Source organism: Panthera pardus, unplaced genomic scaffold (assembly GCF_024362965.1).
Source record: "Panthera pardus isolate Hobbes unplaced genomic scaffold, ASM2436296v1 HiC_scaffold_7, whole genome shotgun sequence".
Lineage (NCBI taxonomy): Eukaryota > Metazoa > Chordata > Mammalia > Carnivora > Felidae > Panthera > Panthera pardus.
The window spans coordinates 33,446,480-33,473,218 of record NW_026527002.1 but is presented as its reverse complement, the minus strand read 5'-3'; the positions used below and the strand labels follow the sequence as shown (position 1 = coordinate 33,473,218).

Here is a 26,739-nt window from a genome sequence, read left to right as displayed (position 1 = left end):
ATCCACAGCAGGTTTCTCCTAAATGTTGGAGCGAGAACATCAGTCACAGACTAACAGTTGGAGAGAAAAGTATTGCCAAGAATGCAGTGGACGGCGCTCTAGGAAGAGAAAGCTGCTTCTTTGGAGAGAAAGGCTTGTGTGAGAACCATAGGTATATGAGCAGTATCTTGTACAATGTGCAGATGCCTTGAAACCACAAGGCAGTCAAGAACCAAGGTCCTTTTCCCGGTTAACCTTTTTTGAAGAGTTTTGTGTGGCTTACATATTGCAGTGAGGAAATCCAGGGCACGTTTCAGTAAATAGTTATAAAATGTTGATTTATTTAAGTCTCTTCATTTAGTCAGTCTCTAAGCCACTGGGGTTTGAAATATTTATGAAAACTTTGCAAAAATTCTTTGAATGAATGTTTTGATTTTTGTTTATTAGAACACTCATTTGAAAACAGATTGTCTAGGGGCGCTTGGGTGGCTCAGTTGATTAGGCATCCTACTCTTGATTTTGGCTCAGGTCATGATCTCATGGGCCATGGGATCAAGCCCACCCCCAGGGCTTTGCAGTGACAGTGCTGAACCTGCTTGGGACTTTCTGTCTCCCTCTCTCTCTGCCCCTCCCCTGCTCGTGCTCTCTCTCTCTCTCAAAATAAAAATAAACATTAAGAAAAAAAGAAAATAGTTTGTCTAGCTATTCAAGTATTGCTTTCTTTTCATAATAATTGGGTTGATACTTGGCATCTGTGGCGGCCATGAAAATTGCACCTTGAGAATCCTTACTTCCAGGAACTTGACTGAATGCGGTCTAGCCTCTTCGCTTTGAAATCCACTGCTGCCTTTGCACAGAGGCCACCTTCTCCCCGTACATTGATGTGGTGGGGATTCTAAGGCAGACCTCTTCGTGAGACAATGGACTCTTCTCAGATGAATTTGGCTCAAGGATTTCCTGATGACTTTCTGCATGACCCTTTAGGACTCAACCTTTTTTAATGGCTCTTTTAGGGTTTTTTGGTTTTTTTTGTTTTTTGTTTTTTGGCTCCCTCCCCGTTTCCTTTCCCAGAGGCATTTCGCTGAGTGAAATCCTTGCACATTTAGTGCTATCTTGGAATCTGCTTCTTGCAAGGCCTGGAATAACACAATATCTCTGGTAGTATCTCAGAATTGTGTTCCGATGGGAGGTTAAAGTGGTTGAATTTGAAGTGCAGTAGAGATGCACTTTTTTTTTTCCAAACAGGAAGAATATGGAGCTAGAATCTAACTGCAGTGACGGAATATTAGAAAATGTTCTACTCTGCTGAGGTGCCACTGGTACTCATTGATTCCATTTGCATTTCCCTTCTCCTCTTAAATATCTTGGATCCTTTTTGAAATTTTTATTTCTCTACCTCCTAGCAACTGCACATTTTCCCTACAAGAGGTTTTATTTGAAATCACATGAGTTTGTAGTTATCTCAATTTTTAAATTATTTCTGTAGCTATCTTAGACCTTCAAAAAGTTTATAAAATGGAGAAGTCCCTAGAGTAATTCAACAGAAGTAAATATGACGGACTTACTACAGTAAAATCCAAGAATTTAATTACAAAGGGATGGATACAAATATATTTAAAATATACAAACAACAGATAAATTCATACTGTTTCAGTCTGATAATTTGATGTCTGTTGGCTACAGACTGAATGAACAAGGATTTATAGAGATCTTCCTTTGTTTTCAAGAGTTGGATGGACACAATGGTCTGGATCCTCAAGAGGCCTACTATCCAGTTATGATTAGACTTGACCACACAAGAGAAGAAGTCCTAGAAGCCCAGGCTTGGAAGAGATTTGAATATTCATCAAGTCCAATCACCTTTGTGCTTGAATGTTGTCTTCCCCAGCAAGGCCAACTGTTTGCAAAACTACTTAACTCCAGTACGAAAAAGAGCCTGCAATTCCATCTCTAGATATTTTTGACTTTTTAAAAAAATATTAAATATAATTTACTGTCAAATTAGTTTACATACAACACCCAGTGCTCATCCCAACAGGTGCCCTCCTCAATGCCCATCACCCACTTTCCCTTCTCCCCCACGGATGTCTTTGACTTTCCAAATTCCTCTTTAGAATGAAATTTCACTCTCTGGTCTTAGTTCTACCCCTGAGGAAGCCAGTTTTCAAGATGGCCTCTCAAATCCCTATCTCCTGGTAGTCACAGCCTGGTGTGGTTCCTGCCCACATTGTACCAGAGATGCTGTGTGACCAAGAACAAATGGCAAAGGTGATGGGATGTCACATCTGAGATGAAGCTATAAAAGACTGCTGCTTCTGTTTGGGGTGCTTTTCTACTCATTCACTAGTGCATGCTCATTTGTTCTCCTTACCAGTCATGGGGGAAGCTGTCTGCTGTATAGAGAGGACATTCAGGGAGCCCATGGAGAAGTGCAAGTGATGAGCTGTCTGACAGCCAGTAGGGAACTGAGACTTGCTAATAATTACAGACATAAAACTGGAAGGGCATTCAGGCTCAGTCATGCCTTGAGATGCCTGCAGCCTCATCAGACAGCTTGACTATAACTTCCTGAGACCCTGAGCCAGATGCACCCAGCTAGGATGCACCCCTCCTAGATCCTTGATCTTCAGAACTGGGGAAAAATCAACACTTGTTGTTTGAAAGCTGCTAAATTTGGGGAAAATTTGTTACATAATAATAGATAACTAACGCAACTCCTTAAAGTCATTTACTTGTTATTTTTTAATATAATGTGCAATAATTACATATAATATATAACAATAATGACATTTTTCGAGCATCTATAATCTTTCAAGTATTGTTCTAAGTGCTTACATGTGTTAAGTTATTCACAACAACCCTACGACATTTATATTTTTATTTCAGGTTCTCAGACAAGAAAAGTTTTGGGGGGTGCCCAGAAGTTTAAGTAACCTTCCTAAGGTCACAGAGCTGGTAAATAGTGTTACTGGGACTTGAATGTGGGAGTTCTCCTTTCAGAGCCAAGCTTTCAGGAGGTTGCATCAGGCTGTAGTCTGGGGCTGGAGCCATCTCAAGGCTCAGTGGGGGTCGGAGAATCTGTTCCCAAGTTCACTCACATAGTTGTCAGCAGGCCTAATTCCTTACTGTTGATTAGCCAGAGGCTTCCTTCCTCACCACAGGAATTTATCTCATTAGTGAGTTTAAAAATAAGATCACACTATATAGGGCTTTCTTTTTTTCCACACTCCAACATATTGTAAAGATTTTCCCATGTAGCTAAACATTTCTAACTATCATTTTCTAAAGGCTTTGGATACAAATTGCCACCTTGACAAGACAGAATTTCTTTAGGTGAATCAGCTAAAAAAGTGAAATACTGTCCCACTTTATCTTTAATTTAGGCACAAAGAGAAACTTAATTCACTGCGATGATTGTCAGCCTCTTTGATTCACCTCTATACAAAAAGTGAAATTTGTGTTTTTACTTGACAACAGAGCTCTTACCTTGTACTGTATACTAATATTGTCTTCTATTTTGTAATTATAAGATAAAGAATTTTTAAAACTTGAAGTTCTATAAAAGCTAAGTACTCTTAGTGCCAAATCTAGAGATATGCAAGTTAACATGAATAATTCATTACTGAGTGAAGGAAAAACAGTTTCAGTCATTGAAAATTTCTTCCTGCCTTGTCTGGATTATGGTCTTTCTTTTTCTTTCTTCTTCTTTCTTTTTTTTGTAAGGTGTCATGAGAGTGAGAAATAGTCTGCCAAGGGAAGCAGGGAAGTTTCTCCCATCTCTGACTTTCACACAAAGGCATCCCACTTAGAGAGTCTTCTTATTTGTTCACGGGAACAAAGCTCAGAGAGAGCTTTGTGCTGTCGCTTGCATGCAGTCACTTCCCTGTGTATGTGAAATGGGCTTAAAAGAGCCCCATGGGAGTTGTCATTACAAACACAAATCCCACACCTTGGGTAAAAGGAAGTCAGTCAGATGAACACCTTCAAGCTGATGTTTCAGGCGTGAGATCACTTTAGGGAAAATGAATCCCAACAGGGAGGCTTTAAAGAGAAGTAAGACTTGAAAAACCTCCACAACAAAATCACAATTCTAGAGGATCCAATTCTAAATGAAGCAAATTCTTTATGTTATGTGTTAAAAATGTCTTTTGGATATATATATACACATATATATATGTGTGTATGTATATATATATGTATATATGTATATATATACACACACATATATACGTATATATGTATACGTATATATGTATATATATGTATATACGTATGTGTGTGTGTGTGTATATATATATATATATATATATATATATATATATATATATAGCTTTTAAGATACAGGAGGGCATAAAATTGAAGGTCTTCCCAGTATATCACTCCCTGCGATATCCCTAATTTCTTGTGTTGCTCTCTTTTACTGAAGTGTCCTAAAGATTGACAGTAGACCAGAATACAGAGTGTTTATAATTTTTTTCATGTTTTCCACCAATATTGTTCATGTAAGAGTTAAATGAATTTTCTCTAAATGATAGTCTAAGTCTTTAATGGGTTTTGATTTGGCATAATTCCTTACATGCTCTCAGTGGAATACTCTTTAGGGGTTGGATTGTAACATGGGGGAATGCAGCTCTCACAAATCAAGTTACATCAATCTATGAAGTATAAGCCAGAATGTTATTTGAGGAAGTTTCTATGGGTTCAGAATCTCTATTGCCCAGAACAATGTTTAGGATTTATCCTCAATTTTCAGGATTCGACTTCTAACTCTGCTTTTTAAAAACTAGGTGTAGGATAGAACCTGGTGCTGAGGGATTGGAGCAAATATATTGCATATTGTTATGGATGTTATGGCTGACCATTTCATAAGAACTTGTGACTTTTAGGCAATGAGTGGGAGTTGAGAATGACATAAGGTTTTTTTCTTCAGAAGGTGGAGGGAGGTTCAATTTACTTAATACTCTTCAGAAAATGTCACTGGAGTTAACTTCAGCCCAGAACCGATGCTAAACACCATTTCCATTTATTCAGCTAGTGGAATGTTATAGGAAGCAATTTATGGGCACTAAACACATTGATGTAAACATAAAAATTCATTTAAAATTGGCATTAAGTGTAAAGCTCATTTGAACAATTTTATTACTTCAACTCAGATAAATATATAATTTAAATAACTATAACTAGTTAATTAATGTGTAAATAGTATGTGTCCCAAACAAAGTTTGAGAGGCCTCCCAAATAATGCAATTAATGCACAATAAAGAAAAGTACACATAGGAAACTCTGTGTAGTAAGATGTTATTCTACAAGTTACTTTTAGGTATCACCCTTTCTCATGGGTCACTTAGGCTAAAAGAACATGCTTATGATGTGAGTTTAGCACTGCAACATTTCAAATCTTGATGAAAGCCTTCAAAGTAGAAGTTTTGAATGCATTAAGTAGTTCAATTTTTTCTCCAGGCACAGAATTTATTTGACCAATAATACTTCCAGTTAATAGTTGGTGGTTTCCAAAAAGGAACTAATCAGTAGTTTCCATTGCTGTTTCATTTTTCAAGGCTTTAAAATCAGTGACTGTATTAGCCAATTTTCAAGGAATGTGGTTCAGGTTTAGGGAAAGGCTCTTGACAAAGCTCTTCCTGCTGTGCAGCCAGCCATGGCCGGGACACCAGAACTTTCTGCAGTTAGTGCAGCCCGGAGCACCCAGACACACAGAAGGAATTCCTCATAACTGACTGCCTGATGCCTTCACTGCTGCATCTCTTTGTTTCCTAGGATTTGGAGAATTCTGAGGGTTTTTTATCAAGAAAAGTTCATTATTTGGTAGCTAAGCTCTCTCCATAGGATAGGTTCATTTTTCTCTCAACTACCCCCAAGTCATATTTCAAATTTTCCTTCAAAATACAGTTCATCTGGGCAAATCCATGACTAATTGACTCATCACAGATATTCTGTTAAACCAAACTAAAAATTAAATGAAATTATAAAGGCAACGGCACAAATGAAAGAGCACCTGACTGGAAGTTTGGAGACTAGGCCTCCAGTTCTGGTTCTACAACTTGCTACAGGTGCCTGATATTGACTCCTTGGTCTTGACTGAATTTCACTTCCCACACATCACTTACCTACCACTTACCACATTTAGCAATGTGAATTATATATAATCAATATACTGATATCAAATCCATACATAAAATATCATTTATCAAAAGAAATATTTGTCAAATATATAAAATATCCATATCCATACATATATGGATAATTATGAATGCAAAGAGCGTTCATATATAAGATTATATATAGCATTCATATATATATAATATATGTTATATATATAATGCTATATATAATATATAATGCTATATATATTATATATATAATGCTATATATAATGTATATATTATATGTAGCATTCATATATATATAATATATGTTATATATAATGCTATATATAATGCTATATATAATATATGTTATATATATAATGCTATATATAATATATAATGCTATATATATTATATATAATGCTATATATATATATAATGCTATATATATATACATATATATACGTATATATATGCATATATATACGTATATATATGCATATATATGCATATATATAGCATTCATATATAAGATTATATATTGTATAATAATTATAATTAATAATATAATAATTACATTATATAATTAATATATTAAGATTACACAATCTCTACATAATATATAGAGGGATTATATAATCTTATTTTTATACATTTTATTCTTGTAGTTGCACAGTGAGTTGGACTGCATTCTAGATATCTGGTTTTGCTCCCAGTCTTTCTATTTCGGATGGATCAGCCAGAGGGGAGGCTTTTCCAGCTATAGGAGAGTTAGTGGCGTACCAGAAACAGACTAGTGTGTTTAATTAATGCATAGAGTACAGTACTATTATATACTTTAAATATAAGCTCTTAGAGTTTAAAGTACATACACAAAGTATATATATTTAATGTTCATGTCATCTGGATATGAGCTCAGTCTTGGAGACAAAGTCCTTTACAAAGATTATATGTTTCATAGATTCATATAATTTTTTATGTTCACATCGTCACTTTACAGGTGAGAAAACTGAGTCCCAGAGAATTAAGGCTCCTGCCTTTTCGTCCGTCCACTTTGCTTTTACCACGTCAAACTCCACGCACAGATAGGTGGTCAGTGACGATGAAGGCGACCTAATGGCAGCGGGACCTTCTGAAAGTAATTTTCCCAACAAAGACCCACAGTGGGGTTTCTTCCCAGGTCGGCTCTGGGGGCGGGTCGCTCTGTCCCGCCTCTGCTCTGCTGGTCTGCGGATAAACGCGCGGTGGCGCCTTGTGCTCCAGGCCCCTCTCGGGAGTGCGGTGGGCATGGGTTGCGGCGTCAGCACGAAGGTGGTCCCGGGGCCGCCCCTGCTGCCCCGGGTCAAGCAGGAGGGTGAAGGCTGCGCTAACTCCAGAGGCGTAGGACCCGGGCCCGAGGCGGCGGCCGAGGCGGCTCGCAGGATGCAGGTGGCCCGATTCCGCGCCAGGTTCGATCCGCGTGTCCTTGCCAGGTAAAGCGGCAGGTTAAGCACTGGCAAAGGGGCTGGCCTGGGGCTGGGTGGAGGAAGGTAGACTAAAGACGGATCAAGATGGCTTTAGACCAGCTGCTTTCATGCTGCTAGGCCCCTGATGTCACTAAATTCTTTCTCTGCCCCTTTGAGATGTAAGTCTTCCACAACCCAGGAATGTCTTTCTCAAGGAATGTCATTCCCTTTGAAATGTAATCATGGGGCCACTTTCTCCCAGTCTTTGTGGGAAGGGGGGAGCCTAACTTGCGAGAGCCCCAATTAGCACGGATGGCCTACTCATGTTGACCACCTTCCCCACCAAGCTAATGTGCCCTACTATCTCTCTACTAGCTCTCTCAGTGCTGAAACTCTCTTGGCTTTTGTTTAAACAGAGTTAAAGTCAGTCTCTCTCCTACTGCAATAGTTTTGACTTCATTTGAAATAGTCTGGAATAAAGTCTTCTTCATTGGTTTCAGTAAGAGTCAGGGACAGATTTTCTTTGACACCTCTGAGCAGAGAGGGCAGAGGATGTGGAAGATTCCAGACTGAAAGTGGAGGAGGAACAGCAGTGAGGAAAGGGAGGGGTCCCAGGCCTCTGAGCCGGGGAAAGCGGAAGGCCTCTCAACCCCTATAGGGCTGATGGATTCTCATCTGTGCCTTGCCACAGATATGCTGAGGCAGGGTCCAGACAGGCCTGGTTTGCGAAGGATCTTTACCACATTCTGAAAAAGGATCTTTACCACATTCTACCCTATAATTCACAGGATAGAAACAAGTCTTTGAATCAGCCAGACTCGAGATCCACTCCTGTCTCTTCTTGCATGTCTAATTGAGAATGTTCCTTAGCCTTTCTCCTCCCTCAGTTTTTGCCTCTGTAAAGTGGGAATAATAATAGTATCTACTCCATAGGAGTGTTGTGAGGATAATTAAAATAATATATGGAAATTATGCTGCACAGTGCAGGGCACAAATTTTTATTTAGGTATTGGTGCAGTACTTACTCTTGTCTTCATATGGCACACATAGGACCTAGCTGACTCTGCAAGAAATGAGCAAGGATCGCGGGTTGGTTGGCCTGAAAAATAACTTCCTCAGTGAGTACCATGTTGGACATGTAGAGAAAGAAAATCGTGAAATCCTCTTCCACTCTGCAGGGCTTGGCGGGACACAGTGGTGGCTGGCTCCGTTGGCTTCTCAGGGACACTTCTGGCACTAGAATTGTGTGCTTACTTCATCACAGAGCTGTGAACAGAGTCTATGCTGAGCCATTTCCTGGCCTACTTGGCAACTTCAAATACAAAGGTACCTTGGGGATGAGTCCAGTAGCTGCGAAGCTTAGAGACAAAGTTGGCTGATCCAACTGAACTTGAATCAGAATGGACATGGGATCTTATCATGACAAATTGGTTAGATGGTATCTCTGGTCATCTGTAGCCAGAGAATCGTGACTTTTCTGCTCTCATAACCTCCATCGGCAGGGTAGTCCCTAGTCCTGTAGGTGTGAAGGGGTCATAGAGGTGGAGGGTCACGACACTCTAAGGGCTGTAGCTGTAAGGGCTCTAGCGACTAACTCAAGGCTCTTCTTTACCTGATGGAGAGTTGAGCCCCAGAAGATTAACTGACTTGTAGAAGTTAGAGGCAGAACGGACTCTAGAATACAGTTGTCTTTCTTCTCCTTTGTCATTCCACTTAGAACTCTTGCAGAATATAGCTGATAGAATTTAAATCTGAGGATATTCGCTTTCTTCTTTGGAGTTCATTACAATTATTTCTATCAAATAGGTTGTGATATTACTATTGTTTCCATGTGTCATTTTTTAAATACATGTTCAAAAGATCCCCAGTTTGTAGCAGCTGAAGTTACAGGAATAATTTCAATTTCTATAATTTCTAGGCTAATGTACAATTGCACCACCTACAAAATTAACTTTGAGGCTGTTTTGTTGGGTGATGGGTAAGAGTGGAGGAGTGGAAGGGAAGGAATGGGCTCATAAATGCCTTCTCCGATGCTTGATTTGATCGTTAATGTTTTCAAAGTATATGTAATAATTTGGAAATAATAGGTATTCAGTGAACGATTCTTTCATTCAACATTTATTGCTGTTCCCTCTGTGCCAGGCACTGCATAAGATCTAGCCACTCAAGTCATAAAAATCGTCACCATCCATGCCATCAAGGGCTCACAAGCAAGGCTGCAGTTACTGGAATTTGTTATGGGACATTGGTTATTCAATCTGCAATCATTTATTTCCACTACTCTACATTTTGGCTTAAAGCCTATGTTTCCCTCAGTGCCAAATTACTAGCAGTTTTTCAAATATTTGGGATGAAGTCCCCTTAACAGTATTGAATAAAGCTCCTTTTATTTAAGCAAAAGAGTGTAGTTCCTCAGAGATGGTAATTGGTCTGATAGCTGATGATTAATTCCGTGAGCAAATGAATTCGCCTGCAGTTTTGAGGGCATAGTGATAAATTAGTATCTGCAAAGTGCTTTCATCCACATTAGAGGTAAATGTAAAACTTGGTTGGTTTGCAAAGCAATAGAATTTGAAATGCCTGTGATTATCTTCAAAATCAACCTGAAAGTGCATGTGAATATAAAAGCAAAGTTGGAAAGAGAAGAGGTGACAGAATCCGTTTAAGATGAGTAAATTGCTATCTGTTTTGATAAAGTAATTGGCCAGAAAATTAAATGCACTGCATAGAACAAAGCTGTTTTCAGTAAGCTGGTACAGCCAAATGCCATTTTTATTCAGTAAGCACAGGAATATAAGGAACAGATAGGTGGGGGGAAAATTACTGGAAGAATAAACTCAGCAAAAAGAAATAAGGCTATTTAAAGCACAGATTGAGATTTGCATTTGAATCTCTGGTATTGAGTATGCAACTTAAAGAATTACCTTTTCCCTGCATACTCCCAGGGCATGTTTCCATTTGCTGGCATCCTTTCCTGGGAGAAGTTCTAATAAAGTGGAAGAGCACCAAATTACATTCAAGTAAGGCGACCTGGGTTCTCATCCTCACTCTAGAACTTAACCAGTTGGCTAGCCTGATCTTCAATTTTCTCATTTGTAAAATGAGGGGTTGGATTAAATCATTCTTTAATATTCTTTCCAGATGTAAAATCATAATTCTAAGTTTAGCACTTTTTCAACATTTCTTTCTTTAAAAAAAATTTTTTTTTTTAATGTTTTATTTTTGAGAGACTGAGCACAGGCAGGGGAGGAGTAGAGAGAGAGGGAAACACAGAATCCGAAGCAGGCTCCAGGCTCTGCGCTGTCAGCACAGAGCCCGATGCAGGGCTCAAACTCACAGACCATGAGATCATGACCTGAGCTGAAGTCAGACACTTAACCAACTGAGCCACTCAGGTACCCCATCAACATTTCTTAAATTGAGAGTTAAATTTGATAGAACTCTTAGATGGACATAGACATTTACACAAATAATTCAAGTTCAAGGTCACCAGCCTTTGAAATCCTAGCTGACTTCCTGGCCTTTCTGGGAGATACTTTACACATTAACATATATCCCATGTTAAAATTCTGTTTCCAGTGCAGAAATTGCAAGAGCTGAGGGTCAGGTGGGAGGAAACTGTGGTTCTAACGCCACCCCCACCAGACATATTTACCTAATCAGTGGTTATCTATTAAAGCGCTACTGTGGATGAAATAGGGCATGTGCCTCGCTCGGACTGAGAGCTCACGGTCAAGTAACCTGAAGAAGACCCTGTCTTGTGATATGATTTCCTCCTTCTTATGAGAAGTTATAAACAGGACTAAGCTTCTTTTTTTTATTTCCTCCACTTGGTTTGGTGGTTGTTGTTGCAGAATAATAAAAACAAGTGTTGTGGGGAAGAAAGAAAATGGTAGAAGGTGATCCTAAAGTTCTTCAATGAAATTTTGGTGAAATACATTTGAAGGGGTTAGATTTAATTCCCATCCATTTCAACTACAATCTGTGTGGCCTTGGGAAATTACTTAACTTTTTTTATTCTTAATTTTCTTACCTATAAAAGGGGGATAGTATCATATTAGTCAATAAGAGTATTGTGAGAAGATTTTTTTTAAATAAATTTTCTTGCACACAATAAATGTAAAATAAATGGTAACTGTTGTTATAAAGACTGTTGTTTTAATAGTTCTCTTTCCACCAACTAATTATTTTCATATCACTTACCTACATTCCAAAGAAGAATCTGGAGAGGACTTCAAAAGTAATAAATACGATTAAGCTGTAATGAGCAAGGGAATTGGATGAGGGGATATAAAGATAGATAAAAAGATGATACAAAGCACCAACTTAAATAATTTTAAGAATCATCAATTCAGAGGATAACAGATTTGGCTTTTCTTCCCAATAGATATGACATCAAGGCTCTTATTGGGACAGGCAATTTCAGCAAGGTTCTCAGGGTGGAGCAGAAGACCACCAAGAAACCTTTTGCAATAAAAGTGATGGAAACCAGAGTGAGAGAAGGCCGAGAAGCATGTGAATCAGAGCTCACCATCCTGAGGCGGGTTAGCCACCGTTATATTGTTCAGCTCGTGGAGATCTTTGAGGCTCAGGATCGAGTTTACATGGTGATGGAGTTGGCTACGGGAGGAGAGCTCTTTGACCGACTCATTACTCAGGGATCCTTCACAGAGCAGGACGCTGTCAGAATTCTCCAGATGGTTGCAGATGGCATCCGGTATCTGCATGCATTGCGAATAACCCACAGGGACCTAAAGCCTGAAAATCTCTTATATTATCACCCAGGTGCCGAGTCGAAAATTTTAATCACAGATTTTGGTTTGGCACACTCTGGGAACAAAAGTGGAGACTGGACAATGAGGACACTCTGTGGGACCCCAGAGTACATAGCCCCCGAGATTTTGCTAAGGAAACCTTATACTAGTGCCGTGGACATGTGGGCTCTTGGTGTAATCACCTATGTTTTACTTAGTGGAGTCCTGCCTTTCGATGATGAAAACCATACAAGACTTTACAGGAAGATTCTGAAAGGCAAATATAATTATACAGGAGAGGTAAGAAATAATTTAATTCTTATTAATTTAGCTTAGTGCAATTTCTCAACCTCAGCACTATTAACATTTAGAGCTGGATGATTCTTTACAGGGGGGTAGCGTAGGGGATGGGAGTGGGGCTTTCTTGTGCATTGCAGAATATTTAGAAGCATCCTTGGCCTTCACTCCACCCTCTATACACTACTGGTAGATACTAATATCTAGTAAATACACTAGATTCAACACCTTCCGCAAATTGTGACAACAAAAATTGTCTCCAGACATTGTTAAATGTCCCCTTTGGGGCAAAACCACCTCTGGATGAGAGCCATTGATCTGAAGGTGGCAAGGGGCTCGATTACTGAGTTGTCTGTGGTCAGTACATGACATTAATAATTAAGTAGACAAGTTAGTTTGTGTGTAGTTTTTCTTCCATCAGCTGAGTAGACTAATGTGTACCAGAAGCTCAGCATGATGCTTGGGTGTTTGGTGAGAGATTCTCTGCCTTGAATCTAGATAATCCAAGCCTTTTTTGTGATATAATGTTTCCTCAGTGAAACGTTTAGCCTTATAGCTTATGTAAAATATTTATCCATTGTTTAAACTTGGAGCTCCCAGTGTTCGCGAAAGTGTTCACTTCTTATTGTTTTGAGTAGAGAAGGAAAGTTGTCAATGTTTGTGTGTAGGATGCCTGACAAAAAGGGAAATTCATTTCATGTTCAGCAAGTGACCAAATACATTATCTTTTTAAGTATGAAAGGGTTCTTTGTCTCATAAAGAAAAATATTGGTAGTTTGATTATATCTACTTAAGGTATAATATCTGTATGTATAACATCTTGCACAAAATCAAAAGCTAAAGAAGAAATTTAAATATAATATTTTCTGTACTTTGACAGAGCTTTAATATCTTACTGTAGATGTATGCATTGTAAAAAACTCATCGAAATTGGTACTTGAGAACTAAGACTTACATAGAAAGGTAGGAAAGGATGGGGGGAATTCACACACAGTTCAGTACCATTGATTATTAAAAGTTTGAAAAATGTTCACCCTCACTAATATCCCAAAAATGCAAATGAAAACAAAGTCTTTAAAAAAATTTTTTTAAATCAATAAAGATTAAAAAAAACCTTCAACTTGATTCATTGCTAAGAGTATTAAGAGATCAACCATCTCATTCGCTGCTGGTGGAGGGAAAATTTTACAGATTTCTTGGAAAGTAGATTGAAAATATGCATCTGGAACTTTTAAAAGTTTATATATTTTGATCTAGTAATTCCACTTCTAACAGTCTAAGGAAATAATCCCGGATGCAGCAAAGGTTTCAGTATAAAGATGGTCATCAGAGCTATAGTTACAAAAGTGGATAATTGGAAAAAAAACCCTAAAAGAATGTTTGCATATTATGAGACATCCATATGATAGAGTATGATAGTTTCTAAATTATGTATGCTTAAAAATTGTACAGATATTGGAAAAATGTGCACAGTATACTACCAAGTGAAAATAAAAATGCAAAATACAAACTATGTATAGAGTATAATCACAATCATGTGGGAAAATGTATGCATAGGAAAAAGGCTTAAAAGAAATACAGTAAAATGTTAACAGAGCTCATTTCCTGGTTTGGGGATTATGGATCATTTTGGTTTTTTTCTTTATAATTTGAATATCTTTGTGTTTCTGTTGTTCTTTTGTTTATAAAGAATATGTCTTTCTGTTTTGGCTATGGCTCCGTGACTCTTCTGTTCTATGTACTGTTGGGTGGAGTTGCCGTCGTCGTGGCCTGACTGCGACGTTATATCTATGATGGTTCTTCTAATGTCTGACATCTTGATGGGGATGGCTGGAAATCTGGGGTCATCTAGGTCACCGGAACCCTTATGCCCCCCTCCACTCTCTATGCTTCGTAGAGCCTTCTCTTCTTGGGGTCATTCTCCATGGAGTCTCTCCAGCAGAATAGTCAGACTTTTTACAGGTTAGTTTAGGCTTTCCAAAAAGGAGTATTCAAGAGGGAGACAGTGGAAATTGCCAGTCCTCTTGAAGGCTGAGCTTGGAAATGGCACCGCATTACTTCTGCCTCATTCTATTGTGAGTTCTGTGGGCCTTAGGCTAACCCAGATTCAATGTGGAGGGAGACTGCACACAGTATGACTATTGGGAGTGTGGTTTATTAGGCCATGTTCGGACTAGATATCACTGTTGCTTTTTTAATGTGTGAGAATAATAAGCAAATATTCTTTAAGAACTCCTTTTATCAGGTTTAATTCAGAGGGTTTCTAGGGTTGGGTTCCCCTAAAGGCCAAGAAACCCGAGAAGAAGATTCAGGTTCAAGTGACTTGTTAAGGGTAGACTCCCAGGAGATAGGTAAGGGAGTCTGGAAATCAGGACAAGGAAGGTGAAGAGGCCAAGGCCATAAAGGTCAGCCTCATTTTGCAGGGAAGAATTCTTCAGCATTCTTTCAACCTGAGGTAGGAGAGTTGGGCTTTCACATCTACCCCTCTCTGCTAGTCAATGGGGGTGATGGTGGTGGGGAGCTGGTGGTAAATTTTTATATTCTCTGGGGATCAAAGGCAAGTAGCTCCAAGTGCCCCAGGGTGGTCACTGAAAAAAGCAAGATATTGGGTTTTAGAAGCAAAGCACTCCAGGGGTACTTGGGTGGCTCAGTCGGTTAAGCATCCAACTTCGGCTCAGGTCATGATCTCACCGTTTGTGAGTTCAGGCCCCTCGTTGGGCTCTGTGCTGACAGCTCAGAGCCTGGAGCCTGCTTCAGATTCTGTGACTCCCTCTCTCTCTGCCCTTCCCCCACTCACACTCTTTCTTTTTCTCAAAAATAAGTAAACATTAAAAACAAAAGAAGCAAAGCACTCCAAAGGAAGGGGGTGTGGGTACATACAGAAAAGAGGGGCTCAAGCTCTGTTTGGAGCACTGACATTATCTCCATGGTGCACGCTCTATCTTGAGGAAATACCTGTTGGTTTCCCCAGATAACATATAACAGAGAGTAAGATTGTGGCTGCTTGCAAAATGTTACTGGATTTATATTCCCTTGGTTTTCTTTTCCGTGTTTGTGAGGCACCCTTGTCCATCATATTAACATTTTCTTACAATATTACCAAGTGTCTTAGTCATCTCAATCTGCTATAACAAAATACCACAGACTGGATGGCTTAAACAATAGAAACTTATTTCTCACAGCTCTAGGAGCTGAGAAGGTCAAGACCAAGATTCCAACAAGGTAGGTTTCATTATGAAGCCTCTTCTCTTGGCTTGTAAGCAGCTGCCATCTCATGGTGTACTCACATGACCTCTTTGTGTGTGTGGAGAGAGAGAGATGGGGATAGGGAGAGGGAGGGGGGGCAACTCTGCGGTGTCTCTTCTTAAAAGGTCACTAATCCTATCAGATCAGGGCCCCACCCTTATGACCTCATTTAATTACTTCCTTGGAGACCTCGTCTCTAAATACAGTGATACAAGAGGCTAGGGCTTCAACACATGAATTTTGGAGAAACACAAACATTCAGTCCATGACATCTAGGAAACACATGTTGATAGACATAGAAAGGCATATCCTCACATTTTCTCTGTCATCATATCATTGTATACCTACCACGTACAACAAGCCTAGTAATTTCTAAATGCACCAATTTTATTTAAATACCAGAGTGACCATTGATTCTGGAAGAATAGGTATGGTAGACAGAATTATAGCCCTCCAAAGGTGTCCCTATTCTAATATCCAGAATCTGTAGGTGTATAATCTTACACGGCAAAAGAGAATTTGCAGATGTGACTAAATTAAAGATCTTGAGATGGGGATATTATCCTGGATTATCTCGGTGAACCCAATGTGATCACCAGGGTCCTTACAGTAGGAAGGCAGGATGGTCAAAGATGGAAGAGATTTGATGAAAGGAACATAGATTGGAGTGATGTGCTTTGGAAATTGAGGAAGGGGTCATGAACCAAGGAATATGGACAGTCTCTGGAAACCGAAAAAGGCAAGGAAAGAATTCTCTCCTGAAACCTCTAGAAGGAACGCAGCTTTGCTGACCATTTTAGCTTGTAAAACCCATGTTAACCTGCAGAACTGTAAGATAATAAATGTGTGTTGTTTTTTAAAGTCCCTTTGTCTATAACTAAAATTCCATTTATGACACATAGTGTGAATCATTTCTTTTCTCTAGAAGTCCGGTGGAGAAGTGCAATAAATAGGACAAAACTTCCAAAGATTTAAGTGCTGTATCTCTTATAATGAAGAGGAGTGATGTGTTTAATATATATATAGCAAGGTTGCCTACATGGCTCAGTTAGTTAAGTGTCCAACTCTTGATTTTGGCTCAGGTCATAATGTCACGGTTCTTGGGTTCAAGCCTTGCATCAGTCTCTGCACTGATAGTGCTTAGGATTCTCTCTCTCCCTCTGTCTTCCCCCTCTCAAAATAAATAAAATAAAATTTAAAAAATATGTATATATATATATATATATATATATATATATATATAGCAAATATTTTGCTAGATATTTGGCAGATGTATACTCTGACTCCACCCATGTATAAGCAAAAAACTAGCTCTGATATTAATGTTTAATTCTTCTTGATTTTGGTGTGAAATATATTCCTTTTCATGAAACTTTGATGACCATTCCACCTGTGTTATTCTTTCCCTTCTCTGAATAGTGTTTAGGATTATGAGAAATGTCTTTTGTTTTGACATTTAATCTATATGTCATCTTTCCAAGACGTTGTTGGCTCTTTGAAGGCTGGGATTCTACCATATTTTCCACTTTATATCCAATAAAATATCATGAAGAGTTAAGTATAGAGAAACATTTAACAAAAAATAATCGTTTTTAAAAATTATAAAGAGATTCTGATTTATAACAACATGAGTAAATGCATCTCAACTGTAACTGCATTGAACATAAAATACAAATTTTAATTTATAGCAAGGTGGATTTTAGATAACTAATACCTTCAGTTGCTGAATTCATTAGATTCATTTTGGAACATTAGTGTGGTTTGGAAGGGTACATTTACTCACTGGGCTTTGCAGGGTAGGGGTAGTTCTCCTTTCCAGTCACTTCCTGCAATGCTCAAGGAGCAACCAGGTTGGAAAAACACAGCACAGGTCAAAAAGAAAAAAAACAAAAAACAAAAAAACTTCTTATCTATTGTGTGAGGGAGGCCTTCACTTACCTACTTTATTACCAGTACCATCATGATGGCTTTCAGCTTGGTGGCAGGGCTCATGCTGGAGATAGTAAGTAAAAGACTCACCCACCATTTCTCCCAGAGATAGTTGGAAAGCATCCTTGTGTGGTCTCCACCCTCCTTGTCAAGCCTTCCTTGGGCTAGGGAATCATCCTCAGCTCTGGGAATACCCATATGAAAATACTCCGTGACCCTGCTCTTTGAAATCAGGTGATCTTGTTTGAGAGACCAAGTATTCTTTTGTATCTCTTCAAATTTAAGTGCTCTGATACATGTAGGAGCAAAGGCTCAGAGTTCATGGAAGAAGGGAAGACAGCCTCTTACTACTTAGGATATTTGGGTCAGATTTCACAAAGGAGAGGACATGTGTGCTGTGTCTTAGAGGAAGGGTAGGAGTTTCTGAAAGGGAGACTCGTATGTTCCAAGTAGACAGAACAACATATACAAAAGGACATAAAAAGGAGTATGTTGTATAGTAAAAAATAAGAATCTTAGAGCATTTGTGTGCAGGTGAATGTATATTTATGTGGGTATTTTGTAAGGCAGTGTAGTGTAGTGGTTAAGGACACACTCCAGAACAATCCTGCCTGGTTCTACTCCCAGCTCTGCCATTTACTAAGCATGTAACCTAGGGCATATTTCTTCATTTCTCTGTATCTCAGTTTCCTAATTTGTAAAACAGTAATAATGATAGTGTTTACCTAACAAGGTGGTTGTGAAGATCAGATGAGCTAAAAGATGTCAAGTGGTTGGAATAGTTTAACATATTAGTACATAGTGCTATATTTGTGTTAGCTATTTCTGTTACTATTACTATTAATATGGAAAACAGAGGGACTACAAGTTTGAATTTTGCTTAAATAAGCTACTAGTTACATATATATCTTACAGTGCACACTGTACTTACCAAGTACACCATTTCATTTTTTAAATGGAAGAGTGAGAGAACTGTGGTGTTAACATTTTAATGCTAATGGTAAATTACACATTCTTGCCAATGAGTTGGGAATCATATATTATTGTGTAATTATATTATAACTATATTACAGCAGTCTTTTTTGGTGTGAAATAAGTTGATAATAAAATGAGTCTTACAACCATGTTAGTTAGCCATCTGACAAAGATAAACATTGGTATTAAAAACATGTTAAAAAAAATCCCACATGGATAGTGATAAAAAATGGTCCCCGTATACTTAGATTCACCTATGATTGCCATACTGGTAGGGAAAAAGTTTACTGATGCACTCTCTGAGAGGTAACATATCTGATGGATTTTGGTCACCAGCCATGACCCCAATTTTCTTTCTATATCCTCATCTCCATTTATTTCTCTTATTTTTTCTTTGCTATATTTCTTTTCCATGCAGGTTATTAAGTAGGAAAAAGTGAAAGGAGAGCAAAAGATTTGGCTCTTTAATTCCTTTTCATTCTCTTTCCATCATGACTAGAATTTCAATGATGAAATGAACCACAGTTCAGTTAGGTCATAATTCCTGTAATTTGGTTCCCATTCCTGTGGTTTAGTTCTTAAAAACTTATGTTCACAAAAATGTGTTCAACTTTTTAGATGACATTTTTACTTTAAAAGTAGTTTTATGGAAAATACTTTCAATAGTTGTAAAACCTATCGTAATGTACTTCATTTTCTACTTATCACTTTCTTCATCTCTTCTTTGACTTAAATTGGACAGGTATATATATTCTTCCCTTAAACTCAATCACAGTGAGGGATACCTAGGTGGCGTCTGACTTTGGCTCAGGTCATGATCTCAGGGCTTGTGGATTCAAGCCCCATGTCAGGCTCTGTGCTAACAGCTGAGCATGGAGACTGCTTCAGATTTTGTGTCTCCCTCTCTGCCCCTCCCCCCACTTGTTATCTCCCTCTCCTTCTCTCTCTCTCTCTCAAAAATAAATAAACATTAAAAAAAGAAACTCAATCACAGTGAGTGTTTCTTGGAATCAAAACCATGTGCATTACCTTTTTGACTGTGTAGTTGTTACCTTTGGTATAAGGGATAGTGATTAGAATGGAAAGTAGTTATCTGTTTCTTTGATTATGTTGCACTTCTTGACCTTGATATCATCAGCGGAATTCATTGAGTTGAGGAGAAAATAACTATTTACATAAAGCTTCTGAAACTTAGAAATACTTGGTTTTAATGTTATAGTTATATTGTTTATGTTCTGGTTTATGAGGTTTACAATAGGAACTAGTTCTAAATATATATTATATGTGGAAGAATAAGTCAACCATTGACTCAGAGTTCAAAGGCCAATTCAATTTTTCGTCACTCTTATGTCCTTGAGTGCTTTGAAATGTGATAAGTGCTCAAACAAATTAGGCTTTATTCAATCCTCTTTAAATTTCAGTGTTTTCCTTATAAGAAGAACCAGAAGCATGACTTGTCTCATGTCAAGAACCCCTTAACTCACAAAAATATTCTCTTTATGAGCCTGGTGTAAGATTGATTGGCTCTTTCTCCACTTTTATTTTTTATTAGATGCTTCCTGTAATAAACTTGGGTATATCTTTTGACTTTTTCCAGGGTTTACAAATTCCCTAATAGCTAAAGCATTCTGACATAATTAGCTTTGTCTCTGAGCAGTTTTAGTTTTGGCAAAGATAGAACACAATTTAAAGTCTGCTTTGTAGATTGAGAGGAAAAATGTTTTAATTTTAAATATTTATAGCATAAGGATGATGTACAAAATCTCCTGCTTGCTGAGCTGAGGAAGAGTGATTTTACCGGTCTACAACTAATAAGGTCATGGAGAGTTCATTGCTACTTTTGGACACATTTACATAAAATTTGATTGTAGAGCGTAAATGAAATCCTACCAAGGCCATACACTAAAGTTCAAAGGAAGAGAAATACTAGTCAGAGAATTGTCATAAGTAGACGTTTCCAATAAAAACTATTAAAATTTTTTTTTTAAGTTTTTATTTTTTTTTAGTAATCTCTATACCCAGTGTAGGACTTGAACTTACAACCCTGAGATGAAAAGTTGCATGTTCTTCTGACTGAGCCAGCCAGGTGCCTCTAAAACCTGCTGCTGTTGAGTGCTCTTAGCTCAAAGATTTGAATGGCAACTTATCTATCTACTTAAAAATAGATATTTATAGTTTTCTAAAAACTCTGTAATTAAATCTGTGAATAGTTATTACCCTGTTTCAGTAAGCTCTATATTTATCAAATTTTAGCATCAGTTACAATCCTTAAAATTTAAGATGTTGAATCTAGAATTTTAGGAACTGCATATATTATGTGTGTGTTTGTGTGTGTGTGTATGTTTGTAGGGTCTAGCTTCTTAATGATGACTTTTACTAGTGATTCTCTATGGGCATTTCTGCAAAGGAACCACATTAGGAGTAATTATTCATCAAGAAATTGGAAAGCACAAAACTAAAGTCATTCCTTACTTCTCTATTTAAAGGTGAAAGAATCAAGACATCAATAGATTATAAGCTACCATCTCTCTAAATTCCCTTTATTCTTCCAAAGTGAGTAAGTAGTGCAATTGTTAGTATTAAATTTTGGTTTTATACCTTCTTTTTGTTAGTGTTGATTTACACAGTTCTGCCGATTTCTATTCAAGAGGACAAATAGGCAAAGAACCAGATAAGGAAAGGAAGAAAGAACAAAGGGGAAAAAAAAGACTGAATTGCTCACAAATTTTACAATTTATTTGTAACTAAATTAATTGAATGACCTTGGGATAAAACAAAGTGCTACCATTTTCTTTTTTGTAGTTTCAAGTTTTTATTTAAATTCTAGTTAGTTAACACATAGGGTAATATTGGTTTCAGGAGTAGAATGTAGTGATTCATCACCTACATATAACACCCAGTGCTCATCCCAACAAGTGCCCTCCTTAATACCCATCACCTATTTAACCCATCCTCCCACCCCCAGCAACCCTTAGTGTTTCTCTATAGTTAAGAGTCTGTTTTATGGTTTGCCTCTCTCTTCCCCCACTGTGTTCATCTGTTTCATTTCTTAAATTCCACATATGAGTAAAATCATATGGTATTTGTCTTTCTTTGACTGACTTATTTCACTTAGCATAATACACTCTAGCTCCATCCATGTCATTGCAAATGGCAAGATTTCATTATTTTTTTTGGTTAAGCTTTATTCCATTGTATAGATATACCACAACTTCTTAATCCATTCATCAGTGGATATACATTTGGGCTGTTTCCATATTTGGCTATTGTTGATAATGCTGCTATAAACATTAGGGTGCATGTATCCCTTTGGATCTGTATTTTTGTATCTTTTGGGTAAGTACCTAGTAGTGCAATTGCTGGATCAGAGGGTAGTTCTACTTTAAACATTTGGGTTTTCCATGCTCTTTTCCAGAGTGGCTGCACCAGTTTGCATTCCCACCAACAGTGAAAGAGGATGCCTCTTTGTATCCTTGCTAATATCTGTTGTTTCCTATGTTGTTCATTTTAGCCATTCTGACAGGTGTGAAGTGATATCTCATTACAGTTTTGATTTGCATTTCCCTGATGATGAGTGATGTTGAGCATCTTTTCATGTGTCTGTTAACCATCTGGATGTCTTGTTACCTTTCTTTGTATTTGGCTCATTACCTCTTAACACAGAACAGTGTTTTCAGGACACACATTCATCATGATAATAGTAAGTGGAACTGGTATGAGAAGTTTTAGATAATTTTCATCTTCCAGTTCTCTGAATATAGTCAGTGGATATGTCCACAAAAGAGCTGAGGAAGGAGTTACATTGTGGTTTAATAGTAACAAGAACAAGAACAAGAACAACAAATATATATGACATTTTATATTTTGAAAACCATTTTTCACATATTTGATCTAATTTGGTTCGGATGGCACTCTTATGAAAGAGATATGATGATCCCCATTTTTTTGATGAGAAGACTGAGATCCTTTGTTTAGAGCTATAGAGGGCCAGATAGCCTGTCTAGTCCAGACCCACTTACCTCAATCCCAGGCTTTTTCCATATTGAGATGGGTTAACAGGCTGACTGATGACAGTGTCTCCTTGAGACTGCTGAGAAGAGCCGAACAGAAGAATTTTCAAGGCAAAGAGTGGAAATGGCAAAGTGGCTGTCCAGGCTGGTGAAGGGACACAATGATTGCATTGAGAGTTCGTCCAGGATATGAATGTGGTTCAATGTGTGGTCTCCAAATCTTTATTTTTAAAAAGTCATCTCTATGTCCAGTGTGGGGCTCGAAGGTCAAGAGTTGCTTGCTCTACTGACTGAGCCAGTCAGGTGCCCCTCTAAATCATTTTTGGTCAGATAACACTATTCGTTAAAGAAATGTGAGCATGCACACTCAGTTCTTATTCATTTATATAATATAAATATATATATATATATGTATTTATTTTATACTTTATACAACAGAGACAACAATAAATTTTATATTAAAAAGATAAAAATAAAGTAGTTCTGACATTTTTTCTATACCTGTCATTTTCTAATGTGTAATACGTAATTCACTCCTAGGTACTCTCCAGTTGTTCTTTATGGCTCAGGAGTCCTGTAGTTTATAGCCCGTGTTTGAATAATGTACTTTGGCTGAAGAACTTTTTTTCCATGTTACCTTATTTTCTGCAACTGCATTTTAAGTGTATATTCATTTGAGGTCATCTTAATGAGCTCTCCATAAATCTCACTACCCGTATTTTACATTTTCCAGAAAGATTCAGTTGCTTGTCTTATAATGTTCCATTGGAGACATCTAATTTAACCTTGAGCCTAGATAAATGTGTCTGGATCCAGAGCCAAATAGATGTCTAGCCAAAGCAGAGGATGAGTGTCAGCCCCTGACGCACTTTGTCTAGACATGCAGTGTTTACATTTTATTTTTCCTGTGTTTGAGTATTTGGCAAATGTATTCATTTATTTCATGCATTTTATTTTGGGCATAAATATCTTTTGCATCTCATTTACCTAAGTAAACTGAAGGAAAAAAAAGAGCAATTCCTTTTTACTGGTTTCTTTTTTTTTATAATTTTTTTTAAGGTTTATTCATTTTTCAGAGACAGAGAGACAGAGTGCGAGTGGGAGAGGGGCAGAGAGGGAGATACAGAATCTGAAGCAGGCTTCAGGCTCTGAGCTGTCAGCACCGAGCCCAACGCGGGGGCTGAACTCACTGAAGGCGAGATCATGACCTGAGCTGAAGTCAGACGCTTAACCAACTGAGCCACCCAGGCTCCCCTACTGGTTTCTTTTGATTCAAATTCTAGGTTAATAGAGTGTTAAGAGATTGGAGACTGTGATATCTGATTAGATTCTGATTTTTCCTTACATGAGGACAAAGACAATAGGTTGTAAGGATTTCCTTGTCTTTCTTGGGAGATAATTTTTTAAAATCTATTTTGAGAGAGAGAGAGAGAGAGAGAGAGAGTGAGAGCGAGCTCGTGCGCATGTGCATGCACAAGCTGGGGAGGAGCAGAGAGAGAGGAAGAGCGAGAATCCTAAGCAGGGTCCCCACTGTAAGTGCAGAGCCCAGTGCGGGGCTGGATTTCACGAACCGTGAGATCATGACCTGAGCCAAGGTCAAGAGTCAGGCGATTAAGAGTCAGTGAGCCACCGAGGCGCCCCAGGAGATACAATTTTTTAAAAATACATGTCAATCAGAAATTGCTGCTAAAGATACAGCAAATGTACTGGCAATTTTCTCAATGTTTCTTCTTTGTAGATGACAAGGGATACAAAACTATAGTTTTTTCCTAGATATATGCTATGTATTGGTAGGTAATGCAGAAAACACATGTAAAGCAACAGCTCTCTTTACCCTCCCAGAAGTCACTATGAATTGCTGCTATTCTATTTAAAGTGTGTGCCAAAGCTGTAATTTTGCCAGAATAAATCCCTGAACCATCAAATAGCTGGTTGTACATACTGCACCCTGCCATATCTCTGCTACATGCTGGATCCCACTTGGAGCCAGCTGACTGGAACAGTGAGGGCCCTGTGTGTGTTGAGGAAATGCAGTGCAGCCAGAGTCTTCACTGAAGTGCCTTCTTTGTTCTCCTTCTCTCTCGAGGCTGTGGAGATGAAGGCATCCTAAGTGTGGAATAAGTTTTCAAAGGGAGAGAAAAGTTGATGATTTCTCAATCCATCCCACTTCCCACTCTGGCTCATTCTTGGAGTCATGGGGACTCTACGAGATGACCAGAATGTGGGAAATACTAACTCGATACTGGTGTACTTCATGTACAACAGCTGCTCTTCCTTGTCCAGCTTACATAAATGTGATGTGGAAACTCACATTGCTAATTGCAGCACGCTGGACAGATTTCTAGAAAGGAATTCTCATTCACTGAACAGAAAGTTTGGAACAGAATTTGTGTTTGTTTTTTCCTTTTGCCAAATAGATTTTTTTTTTATTTTGCCTTTCTCAAAAGTGGATTTTCAGGTTCACTATATATTTAACAATATAGTATTTAATTTGCTTATTTGAAAAAGTCTTTTGGATTTGATATGCGTTGATTTATGTCATTAAGAAGATTATTCTCTATGTGTGTTTGTGTGTTTTTATTTTAGTTATTTAATTCTATTTTATTTCTTTTTCCTTTCTAGCCTTGGCCAAATATTTCCCACTTGGCGAAGGACTTTATAGACAAACTACTTATTTTGGAGGCTAGTCAGCGCATGTCAGCCGGGCAGGCCCTGGATCACCCCTGGGTGATCACTAGGGCTGCAGGGTGTTCCATGAAGAATCTTCAGAGGGTCATATCCAGGAACCTCATGCGGAAGGCGTCTCCCCACTCTCAGAGTCCTGAGTCTGCACAGTCTTCTAAGTCACAGTCTTATCACAAATCAAAGCAGATGTGGAGCATGAGAAACTTAAAGGTCAAAGAATCATCACTGTCTGCACTTTTGTAAGCAGATAACTTTCAAAATGACTTTAAACAACTTTAAGGCAGATCTATTAACTTCATTAAATGCATTAGGTTAATATGGACCATTTCATCATGATTAAAGCACCTAAAAATGCTCCCACAGGAATGGGAGCAAATGGTTATTGTTGGGTAATGTTGACCTTCGCTTTAAACATTTTTTGGTCTGTAATTTTTTTCTTTGTCTACATTTATTCCCCAAAATATACTTCTGTAAAAGATAAGTAGTATAATAAATACTAAATGTATTTATATAATTGGAAATAGATGAAGAAGGGAAGCCCAGGTGACTCATCGGTTGACCATCTGACTCTTGATTTTGGCTCAAGTCATGATCTCACAGTTTGTAAGTTTGAGGCCTCTGTGCTGACAGCATGGAGCCTACTTGGGATTCTCTCTGTCCCTCTCGCTCTGACTCTCCCTTGCTCTCTCTCTGTCTTTCAAAATAAATAAATAACAACTTAAAAAAAAAGAAATAGATGAAGAAAATCCCTCAAGCATCGATGGATTAAATAAAATGTGAGATAATAGGAATAAGGGATATGTAGGTGAAGAAATGATGAATCAGAGACATAGCAGGCATAGTTAGAAATGGGGAATAAGTATATTTATACTGAAATTACTGATTTATATTTAAGACTATTGTATGGTGTTAATAACCATTAGGTAAAACTCAAAACAATTACAAACATCTGGTAAGTTCATATTAATCTGCAAATATTAATGGAAATTGTTAATTTGGGGGCATATAAAGAAACTTGGTTGGCAACAAAACCGAAAACAAAACAGTAAAACTTATCTCAAACTAGAATTCTTCTGCACAGCAAAGGAAACAATTAACAAAACCAAAAGGCAATCTATGCTATGGGAGAAAATATTTGTAAACCACATATCTGATAAGAAGTTAATCTTCAAAATATAAAACAAAACTCCTAAGACTCATTAGTAAAAAACCCCCTAATAACCCAATTTAAAAAATGTACTAAGGACTTGAACAAAAATTTTTCCAAAGAAGAGATCAAACGGTCAACAGGTACAGGAAAAGATGCTCAACATCA

At 37.9% G+C, this 26,739-nt stretch overlaps 1 protein-coding gene across 1 annotated transcript; it reads left to right on the top strand.

The window, feature by feature from the left end:
* The first annotated feature begins 7,370 nt into the window (after positions 1-7,370).
* PSKH2 (protein serine kinase H2) lies at positions 7,371-25,758 on the top strand. The gene is made up of 3 exons (XM_019453521.2): positions 7,371-7,555; positions 11,916-12,582; positions 25,362-25,758. The coding sequence occupies exons 1-3, from the start codon at positions 7,371-7,373 to the stop codon at positions 25,665-25,667; spliced, it is 1,158 nt and encodes a 385-aa protein (XP_019309066.1). The 3' UTR covers positions 25,668-25,758.
* The last annotated feature ends 981 nt before the right edge of the window (positions 25,759-26,739 follow it).

What these genes read in the sequence shown, in the direction of transcription:
- PSKH2 (XM_019453521.2), top strand. Translation starts at nt 7,371, where the DNA reads ATGGGTTGCGGCGTCAGCACGAAGGTGGTCCCGGGGCCGCCCCTGCTG. An exon ending in GATCCGCGTGTCCTTGCCAG is followed by an intron (nt 7,556 to 11,915) that starts GTAAAGCGGCAG and finishes TCTTCCCAATAG; the next exon opens with ATATGACATCAAGGCTCTTA. An exon ending in AATATAATTATACAGGAGAG is followed by an intron (nt 12,583 to 25,361) that starts GTAAGAAATAAT and finishes TTTCCTTTCTAG; the next exon opens with CCTTGGCCAAATATTTCCCA.